This window comes from Notolepis coatsorum (genome assembly GCF_963971535.1).
Source record: "Notolepis coatsorum genome assembly, chromosome: 14".
NCBI classification, from domain to species: Eukaryota; Metazoa; Chordata; class Actinopteri; order Aulopiformes; family Paralepididae; genus Notolepis; species Notolepis coatsorum.
The window spans coordinates 2,134,719-2,156,336 of NC_140178.1; the positions used below are offsets into that span (position 1 = coordinate 2,134,719).

Below are 21,618 nucleotides of genomic sequence, written 5' to 3' on the forward strand. Positions count from 1 at the left end.
AGAGAGAGAGAGAGAGTCCAGAGAGAGAGAGGTTCCCAGAGAGAGAGAGAGAGGTTCCCAGAGAGAGAGAGAGAGAGAGAGAGAGGTTCCCAGAGAGAGAGAGAGTCCAGAGAGAGAGAGGTTCCCAGAGAGAGAGAGAGAGGTTCCGAGAGAGAGAGAGAGAGAGAGAGAGGTTCCCAGAGAGAGAGAGAGTCCAGAGAGAGAGAGGGAGAGAGAGAGAGAGAGAGAGAGGTTCCCAGAGAGAGAGAGAGGTTCCCAGAGAGAGAGAGAGAGGTTCCCAGAGAGAGAGAGAGAGAGGTTCCCAGAGAGAGAGAGAGGTTCCCAGAGAGAGAGAGAGAGAGGTTCCCAGAGAGAGAGAGAGGTTCCCAGAGAGAGAGAGAGAGAGGTTCCCAGAGAGAGAGAGAGAGAGGTTCCCAGAGAGAGAGAGAGAGAGGTTCCCAGAGAGAGAGAGAGAGAGGTTCCCAGAGAGAGAGAGAGAGGTTCCCAGAGAGAGAGAGAGAGAGGTTCCCAGAGAGAGAGAGAGAGAGGTTCCAGAGAGAGAGAGTTCCCAGAGAGAGAGAGAGAGGTCCAGAGAGAGAGAGAGAGAGGTTCCCAGAGAGAGAGAGAGGTTCCCAGAGAGAGAGAGAGAGGTTCCCAGAGAGAGAGAGAGAGAGTTCCCAGAGAGAGAGAGGTTCCAGAGAGAGAGAGAGAGAGGTTCCCAGAGAGAGAGAGGTTCCAGAGAGAGAGAGAGAGAGAGAGAGAGAGAGAGAGAGAGAGGTTCCCAGAGAGAGAGAGGTTCCCAGAGAGAGAGAGAGAGAGAGAGAGAGAGAGAGAGAGAGAGAGGTTCCCAGAGAGAGAGAGAGAGAGAGTCGGCTGAGGACACGCCAGCAGGGCAGTGAGAGGCAACAAGTGAAGGTTTGCCGGCAGTGTAAAACATAAAACTGAACTTGCACTAATAATGTATGAATCTTGACTTTATGATATAAATAAATATACTTCCTAAACTATCATTACACTGGTAACCCTGTTTTACAGAATATGTACTAGTAGTATTTCCTTGACTGATGTCTCTGCGTGGCGTCTCTCCTCTCGCTGGTCACCGAGGCGTTTCGTCCATGTAACACTTTAACTCCACGTTGTAACATGCGTAGCATCAGGATATTTTTTACACCTCATCTGTACATCAGATACCCCTTAACCCATTCTCCGCCATGCGTAATCTGCCAAGCGTCTTTGAGATCAATATTTCATATTTTCGTCATGGTATTCAGATGTCCACCCACGGAGTCTTGGCTGGTGCTGTAGGACTCCGCTCAACTCTGCAACGCTTCAATACTGCCACCTGGTGGCCGATCGGCGAGTTGCAACCGGATGTCGATAATTGTGACGCCGGTGTGTGTCCCTATTCCGTCCGGCCACTCGTTATCGCTCCCGGGACTCAATCCAGACACCGTGGATATCGATCCGTTGCCATAACTCAATAAACAACATGATTTGGACGTATATTAGTATTATACAAACCGGAACTGGATCACCTCGATCAACATCACATAACTGGGATCTGTTTGCGCCAGTGTGATCGCCCAACGGTAAGAGGAGGCTGACGTTACTTTCAGCCTGTTTGTTTATTATTATCCATACAAACTGCTCTGATCTATATATCACCCATACTACATAAATGATTTAACGTCGGCCACGGAATTATAAACGACCCCCCCCCCCCCCCCTCCGGTCAACCGCAGATGATCAGTCATAACGTCTAGGACCATGTACAGTTGACATTTTTAATCTGGCATCGATCGGTATCAAACTGCATTTGATGATCTAATATATGCATGTATGGCTATATCTCACGTTCTATGAAATACTGCAGAAAACGATAAAAACATATTTATACTCTAGACCGTATTTTTGTATGAATGTGTGAATGAAAAAGTAAAACGTTCCTACATTCTGAACGATAGATAATCGATGTTGAATGGGCCATAGTAATGTCAATTTAGCAATACAATTTAAAAGTTATAGCCCTGCAAAGAAGGTGAACATCTCCATAGACAAATAGCGCTGGCAGAGAGGCTACAGCGATGGATATAAGCTCCGGCAGAGAATGGGTTAATCTAGGATTTATTTTTATTATTTGCATAGTGTATGCAATTACAAAAATGTTCTCATAATTTATCCCTAACTCATAACACAGGTCCACTTTGCACCAATATCTACAAACCATTTACAGCTTTAGAATATATTTTAAAATGTTGTTTATTGGTCTCATACATTGGTTAGTCCCGGTCTAGTCTAAGGAGTAGTCTAAGGATGTTGAAGTGCTCTGAACAAGGATATCTATAACTTATAAATGACGAGATGCATCTCATATGTGGTCTGGTGGTGATCTGACATCTAAAATGGGCAAAGCAAAAAAAAAGGTGATTGATATTCAAGGGGAGTACCACTAAATTTTAAAGGTGATGCAGTGTGTTAATCATACGGCCTGCAACAGTCCACTCACGTCTGGGTGCGGTTACAGTAACTTATTCTAATCCATTCTCTCTGGGACTCACTTGGTATGACTTATTACACATTTGGGGAGGAGGTGGATAATCTTTTGAGAGACAGTAGTGAAAGTTCACTAATACAGACCAAACAGTCCGGGGGAATAATAAGTATATATTTTGAATATTGTATATTGTTTAGTTGGCATTCCCCTTCTTTTTTCTTTTTTTTTAATCAGTCAAACATCACTATTTTGACCAACTTTCTGGAGAAGTTTGATTTCTTGTTAAAGCACTTTGTTGACCTGGGGATTTGTAAATAAAAGGGTATGTAATAGAATTTTGCTTTAAGCTGCTTTGTAGGTTTTTGTCTATTTCTTTTTTAGATTTATACCTTTTTTTTCTTCTCCTAAATAAGCTAATGTCTGAAGCTTTTGTGTGTACTGTGAAACATAATTTGAATATTTCATTTTTTTTTCCTATTGTTAAAAAAAACATGGTATGTTCTATATACCGTAGATAGCTTTCATAGAAAAATACTTACTAGTTTCTACTTTCATAGATACATTTTTAAAGATTTCAATCAAATAAGTGCAAATTTCAATTGCATTTTAGGCATAACCAGCAGCTGTAATATCAGTGCTAAATGTTGAGGCAGTTATTCAATCATTTAGTCCGTCTGTCTTTTAGAGGTTTACTTATGAGATATAGTGTAGTTAGAGGAGCTTGTATTGTATTTGCTACGGCCTTTTGTAGGACTCCCAGCCTCCTGACCTTGTGTAGAACATTATTGGCCTCTCACTCTCAAGTGCCTTTAGACGGAAAACTACGTTTAGGATACAAAACAGACACAGGTAGTTGGAGCTTGTGCACAAGCTTCTGCAGAATATGGCAAAAGTTTGCAGAAGCCTTCACACATACCGTATATGCCATGATGTATTTTGGCCCTACCTGTTTAAAAAGAAAGTACAAAAAATGTTTAAAAAGTGTTTCTACATATCGATGGCTGAAACGCAAAACCTCCTATCTGCCAAATTCGTAATGTCACTTTGAATGATGAGAAACCTCCTATCTGCACCTATTCAGTCTGTCTGCAAGATATCTGTATCTATGTATTGTGTATCCTTAAAGAAAATTGCATTCTGCAAGAAAACAACACTTTCTTTTTTCAGAAAAGTGACATTTTCAGATATGTTTTGCGTTTTAGCCATGGATATGCTAATTGTATTGAGGAAGAAAACTAATTGTGTCCTGACCTCAAGCTTAACCCTTTCACTGCCACACGACAGAAGGTTAACCCTTTACTATCACACAACCGACGGCGATGCTCCATCATTAGCTGATGCTAATGATTAGGGGTGGGGGGGGGGAAATCGATACGTAGTAGTATCGCGATACTTTGCGTGGCGATACTGTATCGATACAGGGACGCCAAGTATCGATATTTAATTATTCATTAAAAAAAAGAAAAATTTTGTATAAGGAAGTTGCATTGTTCATTTCAATACCTGTAATAGTACAGTAGTCCACACACACACACACACACACACACACACACACACACACACACACACACACACACACACACACACATGTGCATTCAGTTAAGTTGGAATATGACTGTAATACAAACAGCTCAGTTAGTCAGGTACATGCAACACAGATTACAGTGTTGACATCTGTCTGCTTTATTAGATAAAACATGTTGACAAAGTTTTACTTTGCAGTTGAAAAATGTAATAAATTAAATAATAAATAAAAAAATCGCAATATTAATATCGCAATACTCGGCGTATAGCGATATATTTAGTATCGCGATAGTATCGTATCGTGACGCAAGTATCGCGATAGTATCGTATCGTGAGGTCTCTGGCGATTCCCACCCCTACTAATGATAGAGCATCGCCGTCGGTTGTGTGATAGTAAAGGGCTAACCTTCTGTATTGTCACAGTGAAAGGGTTAACCGGCTGTCGTGTGGCAGTGAAAGGGTTAACGTTGAAGATGAGAACTCCCCATTCCTTAACAGCGGTGCTTATATGATGCAGCTTCAGTTTCATTTGAAATTTCAGTTTTCAGTTTTAAGATTTGGGAGTATGCAAACTATGTTATCTTTATAGTGACGAGACGAAACGTTTTTTTTCTTTTTTTCTTTTTGTATTAATAACGGAATACATCGTTCTGCAATTTTGAATGAAGAATTCTGTGATTGACCTGTAAATTGCATTTTCAGTTACAACAGTGTGTATTGTGCTTAGGTTACTAACTGAAATGACCTTCTACTGTGTTTAGAAAAAAAAAACTATTTGCATTTTCTTTTATCCTTGCTTTAAGTTCAGTAGGAATACCACGTATGTCCAGGTACACCTTTTGCTACTTAGAGATATGGGGCGACCACGTTTACATAGAAGGCAATTAAGCAACTCAGAGGAAAATTATTCAAGAAAGATTATTTGGTATTTAACTTTTCATGTTTATCATCTAAATGGCAGCCTAAACACCTCTGGTCTTGCATGTGTTCTACTATGCGATATGTTAACCAGCTAAAAAGAGAAAAAAAAATAGTATTGCACTGACTGTCACACTGCCAGGATATTTGTATTGACAAATTTTTAGTATAATATTAGCTTATTCACGTCACTTCTGCGAGCTTTGCTGCTGCTGGAAAAGGTATTAATGTAGTCTCTTGTAAAAACATTTAGATGTCTGAATGTTATTGTGCATACAACCGCCGCTTGGATTTCAAATTCTATGGAATCGTCAATCGTCTGCAAACATGAATTCTCGACTAAAATCTAAAATATGGATTATTTTGTACATCAGTTTGAGTCAAATTTTGGTACTTTTGTAAACCGCTTAGAATGATGTTACAGACCAGTGTACTGCTTAGAATGTCTCCAGATTCTTCAATTTGGTGGAAGAGCCCTTTTTGTCTTCTCCCTCCACTGGACTGCAGCGTGTGATGCAGTTGAATATTGCCCCCCCCCCCCCCCCCCCCCCCTAAGTATAATACCACAGGGTCATCACCCCCCCCCCCCCCCCCCCCACTCGCGTTTCCGCCTGTGAAGCCAGCGGAGTTCTTGCCGTCTCACGTGGACGTCTAAATATGTACCAAAGTGGTCATGCATTAACTTTCCAGGTATATATATTCAAAGGGAAATCTGCCCTAAAACATAATTCATGGATATGTTATTGCGCTGCTGGCATTGGGGGACAGTTCTGTCTCTGGGTTTGCCAACGGCGTTGACTCTTTTCCCAAAGCTGATGTCGAGAGACTGATCCCGGAGCTGCTGCGTGACGCCAAGTAGGCTGTGGTTTCACATAGATGCAGATTAGGACTGATCCCGGAGCTGCTCCGTGACGCCAAGTAGGCTGTGGTTTCACATAGATACAGATTAGGACTGATCCCGGAGCTGCTCCGTGACGCCAAGTAGGCTGTGGTTTCACATAGATGCAGATTAGGACTGATCCAGGAGCTGCTCCGTGACGCCAAGTAGGCTGTGGTTTCACATAGATGCAGATTAGGACTGATCCAGGAGCTGCTCCGTGACGCCAAGTAGGCTGTGGTTTCACATAGATGCAGATTAGGACTGATCCAGGAGCTGCTCCGTGACGCCAAGTAGGGTGTGGTTTCACATAGATGCAGATTAGGACTGATCCCGGAGCTGCTCCGTGACGCCAAGTAGGCTGTGGTTTCACATAGATGCAGATTAGGACTGATCCAGGAGCTGCTCCGTGACGCCAAGTAGGCTGTGGTTTCACATAGATGCAGATTGGGACTGATCCCGGAGCTGCTCCGTGACGCGGAGGGTTAGGGTTGAGACAGGGACGCTTCTCGACACCAACCTTCTCGTGACGAGACGAGGTGTTCTCCGCTCGAGGGTGTGAACGTAACATGAGAGTTACTGATGAGATGTTTCTGGAGGTTAAACTCTCCCCCCCGACAGAGAAGCGAGGCACTCAACTTGTGAAAAATATAAAATGCCTATTATGTTGGCTTGCTTCATTGTGTTTCACTCTATTTTAAGATACAATGATACAAAATTCTTTATGTTGGCAAGTTCTATATACAGAATAAAATCTTGACTGAAGTGAAAGTTGTGTATATAGAACTTACCAATAAAGACGTTGATGATGCCTTGGCTTTCTTCTCATTCCATCAAGTTTATTTGTAAGAGATGATACAAATAGACATTGTTAATAGAGCTGTAAGCAGGGATATGCACGGCACGCAGGAATGCGCTGCACTCGCCAACTCGCTATAAGTACCCACCTGGGCTACTTTGCATATCAATAGCGCCGGTCGTCAGGTGTGTTAAATACGTTCTCGGATACATTCACACAGAACTTGTGAATGAAATGTGTTACATTCCATTCGTAGAGGCAATTAGGCGTCGTCTTTAGTCTGCGCTTAAGCGAGGGAACATTTATGCGCATGCGTGGGAGCGCGCGCACACGCCGGGAGCCCGCGTGCACGTGGCGTCATTAGCGTGCGTGCAATCGGAGTTGATATGAGGAACGCACCTCTGGCTGTAAGTAATATTATTTTGTTCATGTTCAGTCATCACTGATACAGAGTGTCTGGTCAGTAACATGGGTCTCCCAGTCCCTCCACTCTGCAGTAAACAGTCATCACTGATATAGAGTGTCTGGTCAGTAACATGGGTCTCTCAGTCCCTCCACTCTGCAGTAAACAGTCATCACTGATATATAGTGTCTGGTCAGTAACATGGGTCTCCCAGTCCCTCCACTCTGCAGTAAACAGCCATCACTGATACAGAGTGTCTGGTCAGTAACATGGGTCTCTCAGTCCCTCCACTCTGCAGTAAACAGTCATCACTGATACAGAGTGTCTGGTCAGTAACATGGGTCTCTCAGTCCCTCCACTCTGCAGTAAACAGTCATCACTGATACAGAGTGTCTGGTCAGTAACATGGGTCTCTCAGTCCCTCCACTCTGCAGTAAACAGTCATCACTGATACAGAGTGTCTGGTCAGTAACATGGGTCTCCCAGTCCCTCCGCTCTGCAGTAAACAGTCATCACTGATATAGAGTGTCTGGTCAGTAACATGGGTCTCTCAGTCCCTCCACTCTGCAGTAAACAGCCATCACTGATATAGTGTCTGGTCAGTAACATGGGTCTCCCAGTCCCTCCGCTCTGCAGTAAACAGTCATCACTGATATAGAGTGTCTGGTCAGTAACATGGGTCTCCCAGTCCCTCCACTCTGCAGTAAACAGTCATCACTGATATAGAGTGTCTGGTCAGTAACATGGGTCTCCCAGTCCCTCCACTCTGCAGTAAACAGTCATCACTGATATAGAGTGTCTGGTCAGTAACATGGGTCTCCCAGTCCCTCCGCTCTGCAGTAAACAGTCATCACTGATATAGAGTGTCTGGTCAGTAACATGGGTCTCCCAGTCCCTCCACTCTGCAGTAAACAGTCATCACTGATATAGAGTGTCTGGTCAGTAACATGGGTCTCCCAGTCCCTCCACTCTGCAGTAAACAGCCATCACTGATACAGAGTGTCTGGTCAGTAACATGGGTCTCCCAGTCCCTCCACTCTGCAGTAAACAGCCATCACTGATACAGAGTGTCTGGTCAGTAACATGGGTCTCCCAGTCCCTCCACTCTGCAGTAAACAGTCATCACTGATATAGAGTGTCTGGTCAGTAACATGGGTCTCTCAGTCCCTCCACTCTGCAGTAAACAGTCATCACTGATATAGAGTGTCTGGTCAGTAACATGGGTCTCTCAGTCCCTCCACTCTGCAGTAAACAGCCATCACTGATACAGAGTGTCTGGTCAGTAACATGGGTCTCCCAGTCCCTCCACTCTGCAGTAAACAGTCATCACTGTTATAGAGTGTCTGGTCAGTAACATGGGTCTCCCAGTCCCTCCACTCTGCAGTAAACAGCCATCACTGATACAGAGTGTCTGGTCAGTAACATGGGTCTCCCAGTCCCTCCACTCTGCAGTAAACAGCCATCACTGATACAGAGTGTCTGGTCAGTAACATGGGTCTCCCAGTCCCTCCACTCTGCAGTAAACAGTCATCACTGATATAGAGTGTCTGGTCAGTAACATGGGTCTCCCAGTCCCTCCACTCTGCAATAAACAGCCATCACTGATATAGTGTCTGGTCAGTAACATGGGTCTCCCAGTCCCTCCACTCTGCAGTAAACAGTCATCACTGATATAGAGTGTCTGGTCAGTAACATGGGTCTCCCAGTCCCTCCACTCTGCAGTAAACAGTCATCACTGATATAGAGTGTCTGGTCAGTAACATGGGTCTCTCAGTCCCTCCACTCTGCAGTAAACAGTCATCACTGATATATAGTGTCTGGTCAGTAACATGGGTCTCCCAGTCCCTCCACTCTGCAGTAAACAGTCATCACTGATACAGAGTGTCTGGTCAGTAACATGGGTCTCCCAGTCCCTCCACTCTGCAGTAAACAGACATCACTGATACAGAGTGTCTGGTCAGTAACATGGGTCTCCCAGTCCCTCCACTCTGCAGTAAACAGCCATCACTGATATAGAGTGTCTGGTCAGTAACATGGGTCTCTCAGTCCCTCCGCTCTGCAGTAAACTGAAAATACATTTCCTGATATCCCATTCCCACTTAATCCAATCAGGAGAGAGAACTCCACACTGCAATTTTTTTTTAAAAACTAGTTGTACGCAAATATGCTTGAATCTGCCAGTGCAGTAAGCAAATTAGGCTTGGCAAGATTTCTTTAAATAAGTAAAAAATCTCCAGGGTTCTCTCTCCTGATTGGATAAAGCGGGTTTCTAGTCGTAGCTAAATTGAAACGCCTGTCCCTGGTTTAGGTGTTGATATACATATTTTTAAAACATATCAACAGCATAGAAGTTCCATTGAAAGGTGGAAAAGGAAGAACATGTTGGATGAACTCAGCAGGTCCTGGGTCTGTCTCTCGTCCAGCTTTATGAGTGAGTTGCTGATGGTTATTGATTGAAATGAATTCTGTTGTAGGGTGGATTCTCGCTTTAACTTGTTATTAGTAGGATATGATATTCTTGTAGTGGGTAAATGACCGAAAGAGAACTGCCCAACTGCTTTTGCTGACAATATTAATGGACGTGAAGCCCATTTAGTAGTTTTACCAAAGACATGTACTTTTTATTTAATTTTTTTATTTTTATAGCATTTCATTTAAACCTTTTTCTATCTGTACGGAATATAATTTGACAAAAAAAAAAAAAACCTAGTACCTTAAATAGATTTGACACATTTATTTACAATTACCAATAGCAACCCCCACCACCACCCCGACCAATTTGTTAACATCTGGTAAAATTGGTTGTAGTTAGACGGAGCACAAATTATCAAAATAATATGGGTTGAAACTTACGTAAATTAAAATCTGTATGTTTTGATTTTGCCTAAAGTATACATTGATGGCCGTCGTCTACAGTGAAGGAATGTCGAGACTCGAGAGGTGAATGAAATTTGTGTTAACGTTCTGAAGTGGCCATAAACGTAAATATAAACTATTATAGTTCTATCTTTAAATATTTCTCTTTCCTTTCCTTTTTTTTTTTTTCTTTTTTTTTTAAACTTTTTTGCTAAACTACATAGAAAGTCTCGATCAGTTGTAAATGTTGATGGTTGTACTGCTGTCGAGATGAGCCTATACGAGGACTGTAAGGTGCTTATTGATGGTTGTACACTGTCTGCTGTCAAGATGACTGGAAGGTGCTTTCTTTTCATTTGACTGTTTTTGTTTGGTTGTTTTATTTTGTCTTTCCCTTTCATGAAATCGGCTTTAAAGTCATGGTCAAAATCATTTGCTTTACATATTTTAGTCAAATGTTAATTTCCATGAGACAAGCGATTATTGTAACAAATTTGAATGGCAGATACAGATGTGTTTTTCATTACGATTATTTGTTACCGGCCTCCAGTTTCTCCTCCGTGCGGTCTACAAAGTTTTCTAACAAGTAATTATAATGTCCTGTAATCCTCTGTAAGCACCGCTTACATCCACCACGTTGTTGACATTTAGTTACACATGTTGATCTTTATCTGTATAACGGACCAATTACACCTTCTAGTATATCTGTGCCTTTATGCCGTTAATGACATAATTCAAAATTGGAATTGAGAGGTTATCGTTCTGATATTATATGTAATCTCAGTCTACAAATGGCAAGCTATAGCATTTCAAAAGAATAATAATTTGAATTGAAATTCCAGTGCCTTAAAATAATTTTGTAGACCATATAATGTTTACGAGTGTGTCGTTGTCGAATGATTATAAACTCAGGCCATTTCAGACGAACGGAGAAAAGGCCAATTCGGTTTTCACCGGATTTAGCAAATGATGAGAGTTGATGATCCCCTATCTCGGTCTGTATTTGCCATACCATTTAGACAGCAATACCTACATTGATTAAACCGTTTCTGCTGATCTCAATTACTCACACTATTGGCACCAAAAAATCATTTATTTGTAAAGAATAGCACCAAATAGAGACTCTTGTAAATTAACTGTAATAGCTGTATCATTATGCTCTGCATTGAAATAGTTTAATCTATTTTGCATTATTGTAAGTTGTTTTGTGTTGTCTTTTGTTTTTAATAATATGAAAATGGAACCTGAGGATTTATGCAATCTTGTACATGTACATGATGAGTATATGATGTATGGAGCTGTTAAAGTTGAATAGAATATGAGTACAACACACGTGTCCAAAAGAGAGAAGATTCTGAATGTGGAGCCACGCTCCATGTGCCGTAGATGGTTTCAGTAGCGATGTTATTTTAACATTGAAGCCCTGAAATATTGAATGTATTGTTCTAAATTAGATATTCAATGAATAGGTCACTGGAATATTATGGAGAGCAGTTGATCCATTATGATGTAGCATCTAGTTGTGAATTGCTATTCAATAAAATAAATTTATAAGACCTAAAACATGCAAGTTTTCAGTTTGTGTGTGCGTCTTGTGTTATGAGGAGAGGGTAAGAAAGGACATGAACGATACAGAAGCCATGTGTTAAATCTGAGGAGACTTCACATTTATTTACCTTGACGTCAATAGATTTAGACATTTGTCATTTTTAATATAAAGAAAAACGCGTCGCTTATTTTCTTAAAATGGGTATGTAGGACACCTTATATTATCCTCCTGATAACCCTAGACACATTTTAGTATATTGATATTTAATACTAGATATTTACGAATTATTGTGTACTGCATACTATTTTTAGTAGTGTATGACTAGTTTGTTAACACGTGTTAAGATGTTACACTACAGTTATGCAATGGTTTACATCATTCACACAATCATTTTTTTATCGTCTTGGGAATTAAAATAATTTTCCCATCTTGAGATGTGTGGTATACTTTTGTCTTTTCTCATTATCAGTGAATGCAGAATAGGACTAATAGTAAATAAATGGTCAACGGTGCATTTATATATCTTTTATCCAAAGCACTTCACAATTTGTTCCTCACATTTTACCCGTTCACTCTCACATTCACACACCGACGGCGGAGGCGACCGTGCGAGGTGCCGACCTGCTCATCGGGAGCAGTGAGGGGTTAAGTGTCTTGCTCAACCTTCCGACTGCTCTACCTCCTGAGACACTCCACAGGTTTATTTATTTAAAGTATTGTATACCCAGTTTAATCACCTTTGCACTCTGGTTGGATGCCAAACCTTTTTCGTTGTACCATACTTTTACTTTTACCAGAGTACTCATTTATCTGGGTATTTCTAGATACATTTCTAGGGTATTTCTAAAGGATTAATAAAGGATCATCTTATCTCTTATCTTATCTTCTACTTTTACGAGACAGTACATTTACATTTACATTTAGTCATTTAACTGAACGCTTTTATCCAAAGCGACTTACAAGTTCTGTACGACAAGCCATCAGGAAGGGCACAACTCTATCAGCTGAGCAACAATGTTCATCAAAGTGTTGAGTGCTACAGTGTAGGTTAGTTTATTAGGACAAGTGCATGACAGTACGGTTAGTTAGGGTTAGATTTTTATTTTATTTTTTTAATTCAGATAATGGTTGAAGAAGTGCGTCTTTAGTCGACGGCGAAAGATTGGACGTGATTCGGCTGTCCTAACTGGGGTGGGTAGTTCATTCCACCATTGTGGGGCAAGGACTGAGAATAGGCGACTTCTCTTTGATGACCCTCCCGGAGCTTGGATAGGAGTAGGTCTGAGGCGGCCAGAAGATGCAGAGCGTAGGGGTCTTGAGGGTGTGTAGTTAGAGACCATTGACCGGAGGTAGGCGGGAGCGGTTCCCTTTGCCGCACGGTATGCTAGGTCGAGGGCCTTGAAGCGGATTCGTGCAGCAATGGGGAGCCAGTGCAGGTCCCTAAGAAGTGGGGTGACATGGGCCGACTTCGGTAGGTTTGAGATCAGGCGGGCCGCTGCGTTCTGAATGAGTTGAAGAGGCTTAGTGGCAGTGGCCGGGAGGTACCCCCTAATAGGCAAAAAGATCATTTGAATAGATATCACTATGAAACTTTCCTAGTTTGTTATGTACATATAAACTAAGAAAAAATATATTGCAAGTTTTCAGAATTTTATGTTTATAAATGCAAATGAGCCACTTCCTCATTAAATATGTGAACATTTGCCTATATCGTCGAGACACGAATCACCAACATGGACAATGCCAGATTCAAAAACTTGGTTTAATTTTGTTGATTCATTTCCGGTAAGGATTGTGGCTACAGTATGTCCTCTTATCGTCCCATACATCAGGAAATACTGTCTACTAGGGGTGTAAAGGTACAAGTATCTACCGACCCGTTTCAGTACTGGACCTTAGGTTCAGTACGGCTGTGTACCGAACGAATACAACGTTATGTTAACCACTAACGACCACCCACCGGGGGCTGTTTTTTTCACAATCTAATAAAATAAAAAAATAAAATAAACAAGTCGATTATTAATTTCAATATATAATATTCGTTGACAGCCCTACAAGTACAATTAGTTCCTGCACACTACATCACCCCTGAGTGGAACATGGAAAGCCAAACTCTCCACCACTGTACCAAAAACCTGTACCGAATCGTGACTTCAAAACCGAGGTACGTACCGAACCGTGGATTTTGTGTACCGTTACACCCCTACTGTCTACTGTAAAAAAAATAATCAATTTTCTAGTTAGTTCCTCACATTTACCCACTCACTCACACATTCACACACCGACGGCGGAGGCGACCACGCAAGGTGCCAACCTGCTCATCGGGAGCAGTTAGGGGGTTAAGTGTCTTGCTCAAGGACACTTCGACACGCTGCCCGGCATGAGAGGGAATTGAACCGGGGACCTTCTGATTACCAGATGACCGCTCTACCTCCTGCACCACTGTCTCCACACAATCCAACGATTTCCTTAAAATTGGTAAATAAAGCACTTAATGGACCCCAGGAAAAGGGTACATATACGCTATGTTACAGCGATAAGCAATATATTTACGTCTTGTATCGGCAAAAAAACAATACCATCAAGAGTCAATTTTGCCAATACAAAATGTAAATATATTACTTATATATAACATACATTATGTACCTTTTTCCTGTGGTCGATTAAGTACTTTATTTACATTCTGTACATTTAGATCAAAAACATCTATGACTGTTTGGCTTGGGAAGCATTTCCTCTGAGAACCACACGAGGGCAGTAGAGTGAATATAATCCACACCAGACCATATTGTGCCTCCTAATATTGAGATGACTCCTGTTGAGTTATGAAAAGGTTGGAGCATTTGGAATAAGGAAAGAGCAATGGTTTCATCCGAACAGTGGATCTGGCGGGGGGGGGGCTGGGTACTGTAGAGGTCTAAGCACTAGGTGTGGCTGGGTACACCTCTCTCTCTCTCTCTGCTGAATTAACAGTTATGTTTGATCTATTCTTATCCATTTAGTTCAGATGGAAACAGTTATGGAGTATCTATTTTAAGATTCTGCAGGTAACTGGTTGAAATAATGTCCCATGGGGTTTATTTTTAACCCTTTATTACACCTATCCTGAACCAGAACCTGAAAAAGAAGAAAACAGCATCACTTTTGAAGTTAACAACTTATAGAGACAAATAAAAAATATTTCCCAAACAGGTTTGACCCAAGGAATTCAGTACCATTGTTATTTTTCAGATTCAAACGCGTCTTGATTATTTTTCAGGACAGAAAAAGCAAAAAACACAGAAGAAAATGTATATCACATCTCTATTTTCCCTTTTTACTAAAATGTAGTGCATTGGACGAGATAGATTTTAGGTTAATATTGGAAATAATATTGTAATAAAGATTGTCTCCATGCTGTTTTTTATTAGGCAAACAATAAATCACCCCTATAATAATCAATGATATACCACACAAAATTGATCTTTATGCGGATGACTTACTAATTTTTATGAAAGACCCCTCCGATTCAGCCACAAAGTTACTTAATATAATTGATGATTTCGGTAAATTATCAGTCTTTAAAATTAACTGGCCCAAATCAGCTCGTCTACCTCAACACTTTCTGCGCCATCCACATATATGTGTTTGCTCGTTTTTGGATCGTTTTAGCTTTTTTCCGATTTTAATATTCTATTCAATGTCACGGACCTGTATGTTGCCGTTAAAAGGCATACTGGGACCAGAGGGTGCAGTACCGGCCAGATCCTGCTAGGTGGCAGTATCGAGAGTGCAGTAAACCCTGTTCCAGACCGTGTGTTACATTTAAATCCCACCGGGCGGAGATTTTTATTCCAGGGAAGCCTAGAGCTTCACTCGATCACATTGAAACATGTCCAGGACACTCGATGCACGTGTTGTGCCGGATCATGTCGTGGACCAGATGGACACCAACAGGGGCGTAGCTGGGGGGGGGTAGCTTAGGATGATTCCAAGGGCCCAGCACTGGGGGGGTCTTTTTTTTTTTTTTTTTTTACTAGACATCACTCAGGTGTATTATTGATGCTCTCATTGATACTATGTTTGTGTGTGTGTGTGTGTGTGTGAGATATATAGAGAGAGAGGGGGGGCTTTGGTAGACTATTGCATTGGTCCATTCATTGAAGATGAACGCAATGCGACATCCTTTACTAGGATCACCCACCAACAGTTCAGGTGCTGAACTGCTGATCCGAATGTATAGGTAAAAACCATATTATGCGTTTTCATCAATAAAGAAATGGCACAAAAAAATCCCGCTCGCGCGCTTACGCGCGCTCGCATTCAATGGGGGCCGACAAATACTATTCTTTCATGGGGCCCAGAATCTGGAGCTACACCCCTAAACACCAATACTGGAATTCATGGATCAAATTGGAATATTCTTTTTGGAATACCCCCGATCAAAGGTAAGGACTATCTGACGTCAATTCCAGCTTGATCATACAATGTTCAAGAATCAAAATAACTACCACTCAACATAGGAAACAGGATGGGGGCGTGGCAATCCCCGATTTTAAGTTGTACTTCTGGTCCTTCTCGCTGAGACCCCCGATAAGCTGGTTTGACCCTGAAATTGCTGAAAAGAGCTTGGCGCTCCTTGGAGGCAGCAGCGGTCTCACCACAAAGATTACAGGATGTAGTATACTCCAGTGCCCCTATATCAAAATGCCAATTACGATATGGACCAATCATATCCCACGTAAATTCAAACATGGCCGTAACGTACACAGAGGTCTTGTGCTGTCAAATGCCTGTGGCACCTCGACTCTCCAATTTTTCATAACCAACAACTACTTGTTGGGCACCAACCTGTTAATATTCCTCAATGGGAGAGGAGGGGAGTTCATACTGGAGGATATATTTGATAAAAACGGCCTTCGAGCGTTTCAGGACCTAAGAGAGTTTTATTACCTCCCCGGCGTATCATTCTTCCTCTACTTGCAACTAAGGTCGGCGCTCAAGGCGCCTGGGGTACCGTGGGCTCAAGCACTACATCCACACACCCTTTTATTAAGCTTATCAGGACAACCTCAAGAGGATTTGTCTCAGATTTGTATACACTCTTAATCAAATCCACATACAAAAAAATTATCATTCTCATTATCATCTGGCGAGGGGACTAGAACTAGACTGAGTTTGACTGGAATGATATTTGGACAAATGTTACATTGTCCTCCCGCTGCAACCCTAATCACCAGCAAGTACATTTTAATTATTTTCACAGGACGTATCTCACACCTAGGGAGCTGTTTGCTACGGGACTGGTGACCGACTCTGTGCACTTTGTGCTCTCGGAGGGCCGCCGGCACTTATATGCACATTTAGTTTTGGGATTGCACACACCAGTAGCTCGTTTTTGGAAATCCATAACAACTAAACTTTCAAACATAATGTAACCTAACAATTCCACTCACGGCACCAACACTACTTCTAAACGATACATCATTACTACCGGCAGCATACATACAACCAAAGAGAATCATTCTGGCGCGCGTGACGGCAGCCAAGAAGCTGATGGCCATGACGTGGAAGAAACTCAATGATTAACCCTTTCACTGTGACAATACAGAAGGTTAGCCCTTTACTATCACACAACCGACGGCGATGCTCCATCATTAGCTCCGCGGGGTTAACCTTCTGTTGTGTGGCAGTGTCTTCTTTCTGTTGTGAAGCTGCAGTTTCTGTATGAAAGTTGTATATTATTATTATTATTATTATTATTATTATTATTATTATTATTATTATTATCGCTTGGAACTTGCTAGGGATGATGACGTGCTTGTTGAATTCCTCTTCATACTTCCATACTGTAGGACAGGCTTCATGACGACCACCCCCAGGTCAAATGTGTTGATGGTGTGTGGCTGGCTGCCCAACACCACTGCACCCTCTGTAATGGGCTGGTGGGTGGGGGTGTAGTGTCGACGTCAACTGTACATTCTATAGGAGGCATGTTCCCTGTGCTTGAAATAAAGCCATTGAATCCAGGCACCTGCCGCTTCCACGTCTGCAGAGGAGATGGACGTACTGCTCCACGTCTGCAGAGGAGATGGACGACGTACTGCTCCACGTCTGCAGAGGAGATGGACGTCCTGCTCCACGTCTGCAGAGGAGATGGACGACGTCCTGCTCCACGTCTGCAGAGGAGATGGACGTACTGCTCCACGTCTGCAGAGGAGATGGACGTACTGCTCCACGTCTGCAGAGGAGATGGACGTACTGCTCCACGTCTGCAGAGGAGATGGACGTACTGCTCCATGTCTGCAGAGGAGATGGACGTACTGCTCCACGTCTGCAGAGGAGATGGACGTACTGCTCCACGTCTGCAGAGGAGATGGACGTACTGCTCCACGTCTGCAGAGGAGATGGACGTACTGCTCCACGTCTGCAGAGGAGATGGACGTACTGCTCCACGTCTGCAGAGGAGATGGACGTACTGCTCCAACACTGAGGCGTCACATGACCTGTGGTGTTTTCAGCTGGAGGGGTGAAGTATGGTTGGTGTTATTAGGGGTGTAACGACGCGACCTCACAACGATTCGATTCGATTACGATTCTTCAGGCAACGATTCAACGCACCATGAAATGTCTTCATTTGACCACGATTCGATTCGATTAGATTACCGGTAGATACATTTTCTATACATTTTCTCAGTTAATTCCCCCAAAAAAATTGAATACACAAATGTGGCTGGGGGAACTGATTCACTCAGCATGAATGGACTATAGGTCAATAAAAACAATACACACACACAAAAAAACATAACAAAAAAAAATGATTATAATCGATGCATCGAATCGAACACATTAGAATCGATGCATTTTGATTAATGGATGCACCGTTACACCCCTATATGGAAGTATGGTGAAGTATAGTATAGTTGGTATGCTAGCTAATGTCCTCTGAAACTAATAAACTACAGGTCAAATACTTACTTGGAAAATAGTTGAAATTGCTCCAAAAGAGAGAGCTAGAGACTTGGCATTGTTACTATTTTTTTTTTTTTTATATTTGTCGAAATTCAGTCAGGAATAGGTACTACTACAGTTTCAAATAGATGTTGCAATTATTGCAATAGTGGTTCTTATTAATACATGGAAAAATATAGATGTGATTTAAACCATTTCTGGTTGTTTTTTTATTTAGCTGTTTTTTTTTCCTGAAATAGAGTCGGATATGTTTTGAATCTTACAAATACCCATGTAATGAGAGTTGTTGTGGGTCAGAATTGTATGGGGCATCATTTGTCTCTGAATGTTGTTTACTTCAAAAGTTACGCTAATACATATCTTTCCTTCAGTTTCGGGATATACAGCATGTATTTCTTTTTTGCATAACGGCATGGAGACAATCTTTATTACAATATTATTTCCAATATGAACCTAAAACCGATCTCGTCCAATGCACGACACGTGTATGTGATATACATTTATTCAGTTTTTTTCCCTCCTGAAATAGAATGAAGTTTGAATCTGGGAAAATGTTTTAATTTGTCTCTATAAGTTGTATAACTTCAAAAGTGATGCTGTTTTCTTCTTTTTTTTCTTCAGGTTCTGGTTCAGGATAGGTGTAATAAAGGGTTAAAAATAAACCCCACGGGACGTTATGTCAACCCGTTACCTGCAGAATCTTAAAATAGACACTTCAATGGTAAAAAAAAAAACACCACCCTATGTTTCCATCTGAATTAGTCAAGGCTCTATTATTAGTTGACAATAGAATCTTCTCATCAAACGCTCGCTCGTCCATTGCATTATGTACAGTTTCACACCCGTGTCTCCTACTGTACATCTAGGAAGACAATCTGATCTTCTCCCGTCCTTTTTTTCCCCCCGTGAAGAATTTTAATTTACAAATGCAATTATGACTCTAATCCATTATTCAGCTCTCGAGGCCCCGGAGAAGCGCCCTGCGATTATACATGAGAGCCCTGAACTACCCAGCTGTAATTACTCGGACATGCCCCCCCCCCCCCCCCCCCTTGTGTAAGGCAGGCTCTGCAGGTGTGTGTGTTCATGCCCCCCCCCCCCCCCCAGGCTCTGCAGGTGTGTGTTCATGCCCCCCCCCCCCCTGGACTTAGGAAGTCTTTATTTGGCAAACAACACACACACGCGATGGGCGGCACACCCACACACACACAGGAACACACACGTGCAATGTTCTTGTGTCGCCTAATGAAGTCTCTGCACTTGACCCATCCCGTCGTCCTTCCCCCCCCCAAGGGCAGCCGGGAGCAGATAGGGCGTCAACGTGAGCCGCGCCCCGGGGACCAATCCAAGTGCTCCTGTCCGTCTTCGTCAGGGACGCCACAGCGTTAGCGATCTGTTGTTGTGCATGTTTTTCCATTGGGTTTATCTTATCGGGGGGGAAACCCTTGCGAGCACAGAGGGGGAGAACATGCAAACTCCACACAGAAAGGCCTGGGAGATGCCCCCCCACCTGGGTACCTGGCAACCTGGTGCCCAAGCGGGAATCGAACCCTGGACCTTCTTGCTGTGAGGCGACAGTGTTGACCGGCTGCCTGTCTGTGCGCTCCGTCGAAACTGTGCTTACTTTTGTTTATCTTGTCTTGCACAGTCTCTGGAGCGTAACAGTAAGAAGCATTTTGTATAAAAGTATTCTGTACTTCTGTATGACAACTATTAAAGAAACTTGAAACACCACTGTGCCGCTATAGGTGGAGGTAGAGAGCAGTCGTCTGGTAATCCGGAGGTTCCCGGTTCGATTCCCGCGCTCCTCCCGCGTCGAAGAGTCCTTGAGCAAGACACTTAACCCCCTAACTGCTCCCGATGAGCAGGTCGGCACCTCGCGTGGTCGCCTCCGCCGTCGGTGTGTGAATGTGTGAGTGAGCGGGTGAAATGGGATTAACAGATTGTAAAGCACTTTGGATAAAAGCTGCTGTATAAATGTACCATTTTATATTAACAAATTGTAAACTCTTTGTACATGATGGTTTGTAAATCTCCGCGCGCTGCGTCGCTCAGAGAGGGAACACTGTCACTGCGGCAGCGATGGAAAGAGTCACACTCTGTGGTCAGCGACCGAACCTTTAACCTTTAACCTCACTCCATAGTCACAGCTGCACACTGCCAACCTCTTCTCACAGTGTGTGTGAGTGTTGTGAGAGGCGCATGGATCATTTTCTAGAACTCCCAAGGCACTTGGTTCCGACTGACCTGGTGCCACGATTAGTCCTACTGATCATTATTATTATCATTATCATTATCGTTATCGTTATCGTTATCATTATCGTTATCGTTATCATTATCGTTATCATTATCGTTACTATCGTTATTATCGACTACTGCTTGACCTGACTCCTAGAACCCACCTCACCCCTGCACACTTTGCCAACCTAGGATGGCTTAGAGTAGACGACAGAGTACAGCAACTTGCAATGGGCCTGGTCTACAAGATACACTACACGACCAAGGTACCCATGTACATGTCAAAATACTTCCCAAAGGTCAGTGAATACCACGATCACAACACCAGAGGGAGCTCCACAAATCATGTAAAACCCAGATTCGGCTCAAACAAGGGACTAAACACGTTTCGCAATTATGCCACAACAATGTGGAACGCCCTACCCAAAGCTGTAAAGGAATGTAAATCACTACCCACCTTCAAAATCACTCTCAAAGAACACCTACGGGAGACTGCAATTCAAAACTGGCCCCTACAAATGTCCTAACCCAGTTGTACAATAAAGACCAAGCATGGCTATTCCAATGTACAGCCCCACCCAACCCCACCCCACCTACCCAACCTCCTCCAATGTACAGTTTCCATGTCAAATGTATGTCAGTATTCCAATGTACAGTGTCCCCCCCCCCCTACCCAACCCCCCCCCCCACCTCCAATGTACAGCCCCACCCCACCTACCCAACCTCCCCCAATGCACAGTTTCTATGTCAAATGTATATACTCTTCTTCTGGATTTTTTTAGTATCACAAACAGTACTGTATTTGAGAATCTGGTATGTCATAAATGTATAGATGTAGCAGTACTGTCTATCTGTATGTCATGTGTGTCATATGATGAATTGAAAATGGGGGACCCTGATGGAAACAAGACGAAAGTCTTTCTCAGGTCTGCATCCTCTTAACAATTGTATGTATTGAGCTGTACTGTACTGTACCCATTCTGCAATCTGTTAATAAACTTTTCAATCAATCAATCAATCAATCGTTATC

General features: G+C 42.6%; 1 protein-coding gene across 1 annotated transcript in view; it reads left to right on the forward strand.

The window, feature by feature from the left end:
- unkl (unk like zinc finger) overlaps window positions 1-17,871 on the forward strand; it is a gene marked incomplete at both ends in the record, with an annotated part of 79,004 nt that extends 61,133 nt beyond the window's left edge. The window contains 1 exon segment of the mRNA XM_084328309.1: window positions 17,434-17,871. Coding sequence (XP_084184435.1) covers window positions 17,434-17,871 — 438 coding nt within the window.
- Window positions 17,872-21,618: the final 3,747 nt, after the last annotated feature.